This window comes from Danio rerio, chromosome 21 (assembly GCF_052040795.2).
Source record: "Danio rerio strain M-AB ecotype USA chromosome 21, GRCz13ab, whole genome shotgun sequence".
NCBI classification, from domain to species: domain Eukaryota; kingdom Metazoa; phylum Chordata; class Actinopteri; order Cypriniformes; family Danionidae; genus Danio; species Danio rerio.
In genome coordinates this window covers 6,215,001-6,227,500 of record NC_141041.1, presented here as the reverse complement: position 1 = coordinate 6,227,500, position 12,500 = coordinate 6,215,001, and the positions used below count along the sequence as shown (strand labels likewise).

Sequence of the window (12,500 nt, the reverse complement as noted above, 5' to 3'; positions counted from 1 at the left end):
CCTTTCAATGTAACTTTAAGCTGTATAGAAGTGTCTTGAAAAGTATCTAGTCAAACATTATTTACTTTCATCATGGCAAAGATAAAAAATAAATCAGTTATTAGAAATGAGTTATTAAAACTATTATGTTTAGAAATGTGCTGAAAAAATCAGCTCTCCGTTAAACATAATTTGGGGGAAAAAATAAAGGGGGCTGCTAATACTATTTACTATACATATACTATATATGTATTTTTTTTTTAACTTTTTTAATCCACTTCAAATGCTGACAACTCTATTAATTTATCATAAAAATCAAAAAGACACATTTACAGCGAATGATATAAACATATAGTCCAATATTTAAAAAAATAAATAACAAAAATATACTAAGCTGTACAATAAATATTGCCAATTGAAAGCATTCACAGGTTTTTCATATTTACTTTCAAAAGAGCAAATACAAATGTCTATCATCAAGACCAATGTGTGTCAAATATAAAAAAAAAAAAACTGCAGGAAAAAAAAATGGTAAACCACATTTAAATTAAAATAATCAATTTGTTATTTTAATAACACCTTGCTTAAAGCCTACACATAATCCATTATAAAAAAAGACTACAAACAGGATCAACATTAGTAGCACCAACAAACAATCAAGGGTTAATGTAGTCATATTTACATGCAAATCCTCACTCACCTCGAGTCCGAATGGTCCTGGTGGTCCTAGAGGACCCTCGTCACCCTACAATTGAACATGATTAACAAGTTGTCTATTTAAAAGCCATTTATGAAGTACCTGTACAAACCACACATAAACACACCTCTCGTCCAGCGGCTCCACGAGGTCCCGGTAAACCTCTGGCTCCAGGTTTACCCTATGAAGAACAAATAGCCAGCATGAAGCTACAAAAACATGTGCGCATCATCCCAAAATGCTCAGTCACAGAGTTTAATTCAATAACACACACACACAAACCTTTGGCCCCTCAGGTCCATTGAGACCCGGTTTACCAATATCACCAGGAAAACCCTGTAAAGGATAAAGCACAAATCGACCAATCAGCATAAGTTATATCCGTGACATGAGAATATTAGACGTTAAGTGATGTTGATGGATACCTCGGGTCCTGGTGGGCCTGGTAATCCACTGGGCCCTATTTCTCCTGTCTTGCCCTTCAAAACACACAAAATACACACAAATGCTGACCATGAGCTTTAAGCTGGTATATAATGCGCTTTAGAAATGGACTGAAATAATAAGTCTGTGCCAAAAAAAACAAAACCAAAAATGCTTTATAATAATTTTATGATTGTTTAGATGATGTAAAGTCATTTTGTGCGACTTTTTAAATTAAACTAAATCAATTACTTAAAATATACAGAATTTATAACACATAAGCCAATCAAATAACCAGATTTTTTTGACAGCAACCTTTTTTGACCTTGACAGCCAGTGGTGTAGTCCTAGAAAAAAAAGGTGATAGTATTACACTCAACACAAATTTTAAATGAAAGTAGGTAAAGAAACGACAAATTCATTGGAGATTATATATATATATATATATATATATATATATATATATATATATATATATATATATATATATATATATATATATATATATATATAATTTTTTTCTTTTTTTACATCAGTAACCTGTATTTAGGTTAACTCAAAAGGGCCTGTGCATACATGAAAAGACAGCTTTTTAGCTTGCTTTCTTTACTGGCTTAATACTTTACATTTTATAGGTTCCTTTAAACATCAATCAGCAATTATTTTAATTGTCACATTCGTGCATGCTTGTTTTAAACCAAACTATTAGGAGTCTGTCTTCTGTTGTCGCTATTACAGTATATACTAGTAGTTACCCTTTTAAATCGCACATTGTTACGGGATTTGTGAGTAGTCTTTGCCTAATTGTTTTTAGTGTTATATACGGTATAGTACGGAACCCCGGAAGGGACGTAGTGGAGGAAATTGGCTGGGTAAAAAAAAAAAATAATGGGTGAAAGAAAAAAATGGGTGGGAGGAAAATATATATTTCTAAGTTTTTGCGTTCTCTCCCAAAGTTTTGCGTTCCCTCGCAAAGATGTTTTGCGTTCTCTCGCAAAGTTTTGCGTTCTCGCAAAGATGTTTTGCGTTCTCTCGCAAAACTGTTTCTCCACAAACACTTCCTGTTCACTTCACTCACGTAAACCCTCCCGTTTTTGCTGAAATTCTCCCATATTTTACCATTCGATCCTCTTTACATTACTGTGCGCTGATCGTCGCCTTTCACTTTGCAACCTCTGAACCAGTGAATGCATGTTTAAGCGCTGACTGACAGACGCGCTTCGTACAATAAACTGATCCCAGATCCGCGTCTGTACGCGCCATTTAAAGGGACACTTCTGTTATCAAACAAGTGCGCAGCAAATGAATCTCATGTTTTGTTTAGTTTGATAACAGAGGTGTCACTGTAAGAATGCAGATCTATAATGAAAGCAGTCCATTACTTTAGAAACTGTTTGTGCTCATTTAAGAGAAAATAAGCTGTTTAAAATAAAACATGCAGGACGGAGATGTTTCATATTATTCAGTGTATTTGTCTGTTTAAACATACACCCGCTCCTCTGTAAATGGCGTGTACAGACGCTGATCTGGGATCAGTTTATTGTATGGAGCGCGTCTGTCAGTCAGCGCTTATACATGCATTCACTGGTTCAGAGGTTGCATATGCACAATAATGTAAAGAAAGTGGGTGGAATGGTAAAATATGGGAGAATTTCAGCAAAAACGGGAGGGTTTACGTGAGTGCAGGGAACAGGAAGTGTTTGTGGAGAAACAGTTTTGCGAGAGAACGCAAAACATCTTTGCGAGAGAACGCAAAACATCTTTGCGAGAGAACGCAAAACATCTTTGCGAGATAACGCAAAACTTTGCGAGGGAACGCAAAACATCTTTGCGAGAGAACGCAAAACATCTTTGCGAGATAACGCAAAACTTTGCGAGGGAACGCAAAACATCTTTGCGAGGGAACGCAAAACTTTGCGAGATAACGCAAAACTTTGCGAGAGAACGCAAAACATCTTTGCGAGGGAACGCAAAACTTTGCGAGAGAACGCAAAAACTTAGAAATATATATTTTCCTCCCACCCATTTTTTTCTTTCACCCATTATTTTTTTTTCACCCAGCCAATTTTTTTTCTCCTCCACTACGTCCCTTCCGGGGTTCCGTAGTATAGTGTCGTTCACTAGCGGCACAATTAAGACAAATGTAAAATACTGTTTTACAGGGGCGATTTTAGGATTTTAATTTAAGGGGTGATCAGGATCAGATCCTTTTGGGGTAAACAAAGAAAAATGTGTCATATATATATATATATATATATATATATATTTAGGTAAGAATTGTAAGAGATAGGCACATCTTAACAAATTAAGTTGTGAGTTAAAAAAAAAACCTGTTTGGTATACAGTTAAAGGGGACGCAAATACATGTAAATTAGGGAGGTTTAATCAGAAAAACAAGTGAGTATACTGAGGGTATACTCAATTTTTGATACTCAGAAGTGGTACCAAACAGCTCATGGAAAAAAGTAAGCATACTGAGTATACGTGCATATAGCAAGGACTACACCACTGATGACAGCACAATAGCGCTGTTGCAAGCAGCAGAAACAAGTTGACTATACAAGAAATATCCTGTTGGCACATTAATTGAGCAGATTGAGCAGCATGTGCAGTAACATAGTAGTAGTAGTAGCAAAGAGCTTAGAATGACCAAGAGGCGACACTCAATAGAACAGGGATCACCAAACTTGTTCCTGGAGGGCCGGTGTCCTGCAGATTTTACCTCCAACCCTAATCAAACACACCTGAACAAGCTAATCAAGGTCTTACTAGGTATACTTAAAGCATCCAGGCAGGTGTGTTGAGGCAAGTTGGAGCTTAACCCTGCAGGAATTTAGCCAACCCAATTCACCTGTACCGCATGTCTTTGGACTGTGGGGGACACCGGAGCACCCGGAGGAAACCCACGTGAATGCAGGGAGAACATGCAAACTCCACACTGAACCAGCGATCTTCTTGCTGTGAGGCGACAGCACTACAAACTGCCCCACTGCGTTGCCCTCTAAATAAATGCATCATCCGGGTAATTAAAGTGCACTTATTATTTTTAGAGTTTTCAATGTGAACGCACTACTTACACTATTTAAATGGCTATTCTATAGTGCTTAAATATGCAATTTGGCATGTACCTTTACACTTTCTATGTATATAGAATAACTTTTTTGCATTGTTTCTTACCTGTGTACTAATCACTCTTTTACATTAAAACTGCAATTACTCAATGTTTGTTATGCCGGTCAAATAAAACAAACAGAACTGCAACTCTATACACTGCTGTATGTATTAGAATTCAGTGTAAATGAGAGACAATAATGTAAAGAAACCAACCTGTGGTCCTGGTTTTCCACGAGGTCCTGGTAGTCCCGGTAAACCCTGCACACCCTGAAACAAACAAACAAGCAAATTACAAATCAGTCATATTAGCAAACACACTAGTTGAAGAGCATGCATACAGTGAATATACAGTGTTATAGTCAGACTGAATCACAGACATCATTGACATTAACTTTTTTGATCAGCAGCCACTGTGGCTGAAAAAAATGCTTTCTTACATAGATTTTTTGACTTGTTTCTAGTCCAAATATCTAAAAGTTCTTAAATTAAGAAGCAATTTATAGACAAGCAAAACATATTGTCTTGTTTTAAGAAATAATATGCCAATATTAAATGAGTTTTTCCTTAAATCAAGCAAGGTTTTTCGATTTGTGATAAGATTATTTTGCTTACCCCATTGGCAGATTATTTTGCTTGTTTTAAGGAAAAACTCACTTAATATTGGCATATTATTTCTTAAAACAAGACAATATGTTTTGCTTGTCTAGCATTTTTTTGTGTGCATTTTTTGCAGTGTAGTAGTTTTCCAACGTTACTAGCCACTCGCCATTTTCACTAGCCACAATTTTGTTGTTGGGAAAATATATTTTATATGCAAAAATTTGACTTTGGTGTGTTTTCCACCTGCCTCCTTGTTCATTTAAACAGTTTTTTTTTTGTTGTTGTTGTTGTTGTTGTTTTTGGTTTATAAGCTTACTCAATGAGCAAATGGGTTATGCTTTCATAAAAAAGTGTCGCATTGCAATTAGTTTTCTTTTACAGGACTTTTCAGGACTTAACACAGTGAGGATTTTAACTCTTTTTTTTAACCTTTTTAATTATTTCCTTGCCACAAATTTTAAATAATATGTCAAAACAAGCAAAATACTGCTGTATACATACACTTTTTATTCAACAAAACAGCTAACATTTAAAAAATATATATTCTCACGCATTTAAAACTATGCACAGTGCTCTGTTCCGGCTCAAGATCCCAGATCACCAGTTAACTACGCATACAACAACTAATTAAAGCAATATTACTGTAAAGGATGAATCTTAAACTATATTAACAAAAATAACAGCCTGCAAAAGAAACTGAATAAAAAAAAAACATTCTGATAATGAAAGGATGATGCCGCGCACAACATTAATGTTAGGCCAGTTAATAATCAGTTTAAAGAATGGTTAAAGCAAAAGCGACAACAACTGCTGCTGCTTACAAAGAATCTCAAGCCCTTGAAGCACTGCGTGTTCATGAGCATCGCACAAGTTTCATTTCCAGGCATGGTTGCTTCAAGTGAGAAAACCAGGCACAGCAGCTTTTAAACACTCGCGCGCATCAAATCATCTGTGTGCGCGACACTAAAGCCCTCGTCAGTGAGTGAGGAAAGCCTGTCACACCGTGCACGTGATCCTCTCATTCGTTCTTCACCTGCTTTCTTTTTCTCGCTGTTTATGTCAGTCGTGCTGCTTCTCGATTCTAAGATCACATTTATACACATATAGACAAACGGTCATAAACTAACAGTCTAATCTAGTGACGACGAGCCAGCAATGGCAATTCAAAAACGAGTCTCAGCCAGCCAAAGTGGCTAGTGGGAGTGGCTGTCTAAAGCCTGGTTTATACTTCTGCGTCAGGTGACCGGCGTAACTCACGGCGCAGGCAACGCGTGTGACTGTGCTTTTATACTTCTGCGCGCTGTCTCTGTCGGTCTGCATTAACACTTCTGAAACGCTAGTTGGCAGTGAGGTGTAAATGTTCCTCTGTGTCGAGTTTCTTCGCTGCTTTTTTGCTTTTCCTGAACACTTCCAAGTGGCTCAAACTCGCTCATTTTGAGGCAGGAACCGGCGGACGCGCAACAACTTTAACTATGAGGTAAACACAAAACAAAAATTTCCATCCGGAGCTCCTTCACGGGACTCCACACTTGTAAACAATCGCTCGCGCCATTCACGCGGCTCTCGGTCCCGCCCAGACTCGTCAGCGCTACCAAGCCAACCAATCACAGAGCTTGCGCTATGCGTCGTTGCGACGTGTAGTTACAATTTTTGAGAGGTGCACGTCAGTGACGGCGATGGCCATGGCAAAGGGCTATGTGTCAGCGCCGTAGCATACGCCAGCGTTTGACGCAGAAGTATAAATCAGCCTTAACCCGCCACAACCGAAATCTACCCACATTTGGCAGATGTTAAGGTAAAGCCTTGCATATGTGTACGTATTTGACAGAGGTTAAATGGGGTGAAGATGTACCTTGTCTCCTTGGAAGCCAATCTCTCCTTGTTCTCCAGGAAGCCCAACGTCACCCTGAGAGACAAACAGTGAAAGACAAAGAAAAAGTGAGAAATAAGTTGTGAAACGAGTTAAAGTCAGAAAAGAGATCAGAGAAAGTGATGGGGCAGAAAAAAAGTCCAGTTAGGAAAGATGCATTTCAGTTTGAGAGGAAGAAGCCCGACCATTTGAATGTTATTAATAAGTCAATAAAAAGCATTTCCTCAAATGTACTCGATATTTACTCTCCGTCAAGCGTTTCCTAACCTTGATGACAATCTTTCTTCTGCTAAACACAAAAGAAGACTTTTAAAATTAAAAAAAGTTTGACTTCCAATGTAGAATAAACAAAAGCTAAAGAAGTCAGTGGTTATGGGTTTCCAGCATTCTTCGAAATGTCTTCTTTTGTGTTTAACAGAAGAAAGTCAAATTTGAAAAGATTTTAAAGGGTGAGTAAATGATGACAATTTTCATTTTTGGTTGAACTATCCCTCTATAGACAGCATTTGTTTGTCAATTAACACACTTTTTCTTTTTTTTTTAACTGAGGATTTTCCACTGATTTCACAGACAAGTTCTAAGGCCATTTAAGACTAGTCCTAGACTAAATTGTTCGAGCCATCTTAACTCAAAATAAGTTTAGGCAACATTAAAATATGTCAGTGCAACTTTGTTGTCTTAAGATGAAAGTTAATTTTATAAAAGCTAGCTAAATTAACAGTCCTTGTCTTGTTTTAAACGAATCCATGTTTGTCAATACAGGACTAAAATGGCTTGCTGATCTTTAAAAAATAATTTTTTTTTAAAAAGGACATTTATGTCTTAGTATAAAGCTGTGCATCAACCTACTGAAGCAGTCCCAATGCTAAACAGACATTTTGAACCATTTTAAAGACAACTTCACTGATTTAATGTATCTAAAAATATAAATTAAGGTTTAATATATTAAATATGATACAATATGTTAAATATTATTTAAATGTACATGGTTTTATTTTATTGTTTAATTTGATCTTTTATACTTTCAGTGCTTCAACATATCTAAATTCTAATTGGTCAATTTGTAACTAACTGAAACAAGTTCTTCATTTAATATTAATTGAAATATTTAATAATTAATAGATTTATAATATTATTTTTAGTACGTTTCTTTTACCTAATCACCCTTTAATAAATAGAAAAAAAATAAACAAATTTTTATAAATGTTATCACTGATCAAGTTTAACCCTTTATAGGGCACTCATTGGGGAAAAAAACCCTGTGAGTTTTAATAGTGGTTATTACAAGATACTGTTAAATTTCAATACTAAAAAATATTATATTGTAATCAATGACTAGGTTTACACGGACATCAGTAATCAAATTATTTGCCTTAATCTGAAAAAGACAATAATATGATTAAGGTGTTTACATGAGTTGCTTCTTGAATGTTCCTTTCGTGATGCCTTTTAACATCATAGCATCACTGCACCTAAATGCATTTAAATTTTCTCAGGAGTTTCATGTAATTTCGGGTGTCTCATTTCTAATTTTTTGACTTTAACTGCAGTTTGGGATTTTCACTTTCACTCAGGAACATTTCATGCATGCCCCCATGACAAACGAGATATTGGATGCGAGTATGAACTCTTGGAAGAGTGTAGTTTCAATAGAATTGTATACAGCATGCCATATGGGGAAACAAATCTCGATTTGCGTGTCTCTGACTTGTTAGATGCAGAGAATAGTGTCAAACAGCCATGTGTATAGACTATCTTCCATCTTCTAGATATAGACTATCTTCTATAGACTATCTTCTGCACCCTCCACATGTCTTAATACAATTTCTGTTTAGTTCAATTATGACCTTTATCGAATTAAATTAATCCAATTGCTGTTTACATGGAAGATTCTTAATCATAATATTGTCTTAATCATATTAAAATCAGATTATTGGTGTCCATGTAAACATCCCATTAATGTTTTATATCTGGAAGCAAATCTCTTATAAACTAGCAAAAAAAAAACTGAAAACTGAAACATTAAAATTTAAAGGTCAAAATTTCTTTCGACAAACCAAATTAAAATCTCTCTGAACGCTTGCTATTAGGGGCGGAGCTTTTGAAAACATGTGTAACACAGTCTGGCCAATGGGGAGAGAGTATTTCCATCACATGCTGCTGTAAAACAGGCCAATAACAGAGTATTCAGATCACCTTATCACCTTTCAGTCCGGACTCGCCCATGTTCCCCGGGACGCCCTGGAACAAACACACACACGCACAAACATGTACACTAAATACACTAAAGCGGATGCTGAGCGAAGGACGTGTGTGTGTTTTTGTGTTTGACTTACTTTCAGCCCATTTAGTCCTGGTACACCGACTGTCCCAGCGGGGCCCATATCACCCTGAAAAAGCAATGAGAGATGTTTTAAAGACCCTGAAATCAAACGTTTATTTTCGATGTTAGTATCAGTATGTTTGTTTTAAGGATATCTATAAGCTAGCCTGCTCCACCCAAATGGATCAATGTTTTTTTAGTTTCTGCCATGTGCCGCCCCTTCATGATGCTACTGCTATATTCATCATTCTTATTGGTAGAATAAGATGAAAAGAAAATGCTATTGGCAGTTGAAGGAAAGAGTTACTCTATTCCTTCACACACTGAACAAAGATGCACATTTCAATGCACTTCGCAAGAACTTTACGTGAAAGATTAGCTTAATATTACATGTTTTTGAGAATATTGCGGGTTTTAATTGATTGGCTGATAGCCGTGCGATATTCTGCAATATCAGAACTCCTACAGCCTCTTTACCCTTAGTGTATTACTCCGCCAACATACAGCCAGCAAAAAGCAGACACTACAGATCTAAAGTTTAAAAGATGCTTGCTCAACTGTTTAACTGTCAGCTTATGATTTGAATGTGGAAGAAAGTAGTTCCTCATACAAAAGGGTTTTTGAGACTCTACATGTTTGATTTTGTTTTTATATACACAATTATGCCGTCAAAATGTTGTATAAACACAATATCATACTCGTTGCAGTGCGATATGCCAAACCGCACTGCTACGAGTGTGATTGATATATATATATATATATATATATATATATATATATATATATATATATATATATATATATATATATATATACACATACATACACACACACATACACAAATGTGCATACCATGGCGATTTTACATGCACATCCCTACTAGCCAGGCCCTGCATCAATAATGAATAAAGTTACAGGTGCAATGTGACTTATTTAGATAATTGTTTATATTTTTAATTTTGAGGTTACTTTAGGCTTAAAGTACGTTTAATGTATTTAATAGAATGCCAAATAATTAAAAAACATTTTTAATTGGTCCCCCTGTAACTAATTAAAATAAGTTATTCATCTAATTCATTCATTTATTTATTTTATTTTCGGCTTAGTCCTATTACTCATCAAGGGTCGCCACAGTGGTATTAACCGCCAACTTATCTAGCATATGCTTTAAGCTGAATTTATACTTTTGCCTGGCGCCACATCAAGGACCTCCGCTGACCTCATGAAATGAACAAGCTCGGACAATTCTACCTATTAAAGTTTATTAAAATATTAATAACAACAAAACATGGATTGCTCTACAAATATATTTTTATTTGAGCAAGAATAAAAGTAAAAAAAGTAAACTGACAAAAAAAATATATATATTTTTTTAGATTTAGCCTGCTCCACAATTCACTGTCTGGCTAGTTTCTGTCTCTTACTTATGCTAAAACGGCAATAATGTCAATAATGTTGTTGTTGTTTATATTTATTATTATTATTATTATTATTATTATTATTATTATTATTATATTAATAATAATAATTTCAACAACAATAATAATAATAACAACAACAACAATAAAAATAACAACATTAACAATAACATCAACAATAATAATAATAATAAATATTAACACCTACACCAACAACAATACTACTACTACTACTAGTACTACTACTACTACTAATAATAATAATAATAATAAAATTCCAGCTTGAAAAATAAAACAAATAAAAACATTCCTACTGAATTAAATAAATAAAAAAACTGCCTCCATACATTCAAATACAAAATATTATATTTCTCCTGCATATAATGTAATCTCTACACATCTCTGACTATTAAGGTTATCTTTTTTCCCAAGCCTACTGTAAACACGGACTTGCATGTAAGAAATGAAATGTCAACTGATATGAAAACAACTTTTGTGCAGCTTAAAGAAACTTCTGTCACATTCAGCTCACTTTGAGGGACAAATCTGTGAAAGAAATCGGTTTACTTACAATCAAGCCGAGGACACCAGGAGGACCAGGAGCTCCAATAACACCCTGAGACCAACGGAGAAACAGAAAGAGTGTCACACACAGTCGGCATATGTGTGTATGTGTGTGTGCTGTGTAAATGCACTCTCTTCATATGCAGATATTAAATGAGCGCGCGCGTGTGTGTGTGTGTGTGTGTGTGTGTGTGTGTGTTTTTGAAGGAACAGAGATGGTTTGTCGTTGGCTCTGCAGCACTGGAGCCATTTCCTCTCTTTCCCCTGGTGTGATGAAAGGATGAAAGGAGCACTTCACTCCTCTTTCAGGAAAGGAAGAACAGGAAATAAGAGGGCTTTTAACTTCCTGTTTTAAGTCCCCACTTCAACAGGTAAAAAAAGTAGGTGGGGTTTGACTTCCGGTTATGATGTCACCTACTGTGCGCACCAATCAGAAGCAGTTTTGGAAAGGATTATTTTTTAATCCACCCCAAAAAAACTGATCAACAAATATATCACTGAACAATCTTTTTTTTTTAGAAATTAAGACATGATAATGATAATAATACCTTTTATTTATAGGCGCCTTTCAGAGCACTCAAGGACACCTTACAGTATGTCACAGGGCACATTATAAAAACAAAACAGAAAAGTAATAAAAAATAATATTAACCCATAAAGTCATTAACAAAAGCTGATCTAACACAAGCCCTACAGAATGAATGAATGAATGAAAATAATTATCTAAATAATAAAATTAAACATTAAAAAATATAAAAAACACAAAACACATAGCAAAACAAGCCACAAAATAAAACACAAAACAAAACAAATCACAAACAAAAATAAAATAAAAAGCAAAACAAAAACAAAACAAATAACAAAACACAAAACAAAACATAAAAACAACATCAAAAACATAAATCACAAAATCAAACACAAAACAAAAAATAAAAAAAATCACAAAATAAAACAAAAAACAAAACAAAACACAAAACAGAAAACACTCAAATAAAATATAAAACACAAAAAACATCACAAAATAAAATAAAACAAAAAGCAAAACAAGTCCAAAACAAATAAGAAAACACAAAACAAAACATAAAAACAATACAAAAAACACAAATCACAAAATAAAACACAAAACAAAAATAAAATAATAAAACAAAATAACAAAATACAAACACAACAACAGAAAAACAAAATAAAACACAAAACAAACAATAACAAAAAAACATAAAACAAAACAAAAAAAAAATCACAAAATAAAACAAAACAGAAAACAAAAAACACAAAACAAAACAAAAAAATACAAAACACAAAACAAAACATAAAAAAATAAATGTAATTTAAATAATTCTATTTTTAATAAAAATTAATACAATTCTGTTTGGGAAAAGAGATGATCTAACACACCACCAAAACAAACAAACAAACGGGCAAAGATATTATTTAACATTCATTCATTCATTTTTCTTTGGCTTAGTCTGTGATTTATCAGGGGTCGCCACAGCGGAATGAATCGTCAACTAT

General features: G+C 34.6%; 1 protein-coding gene across 3 annotated transcripts in view; it reads right to left on the bottom strand.

Moving 5' to 3' along the window:
* Positions 1–12,500, bottom strand: part of col27a1a (collagen, type XXVII, alpha 1a) — a 229,348-nt gene that overhangs the window by 61,892 nt on the left and 154,956 nt on the right. For all 3 annotated transcript variants that reach the window (XM_087299058.1, NM_001163294.1, XM_087299059.1), the window contains 9 exons: positions 10,996–11,040; positions 9,020–9,073; positions 8,880–8,924; positions 6,666–6,719; positions 4,427–4,480; positions 1,102–1,155; positions 959–1,012; positions 804–857; positions 680–724 (listed from right to left, as the gene is read on the bottom strand). In XM_087299058.1, coding sequence (XP_087155184.1) covers positions 680–724; positions 804–857; positions 959–1,012; positions 1,102–1,155; positions 4,427–4,480; positions 6,666–6,719; positions 8,880–8,924; positions 9,020–9,073; positions 10,996–11,040 — 459 coding nt within the window. The remainder of the gene's footprint in view (positions 1–679; positions 725–803; positions 858–958; positions 1,013–1,101; positions 1,156–4,426; positions 4,481–6,665; positions 6,720–8,879; positions 8,925–9,019; positions 9,074–10,995; positions 11,041–12,500) is intronic.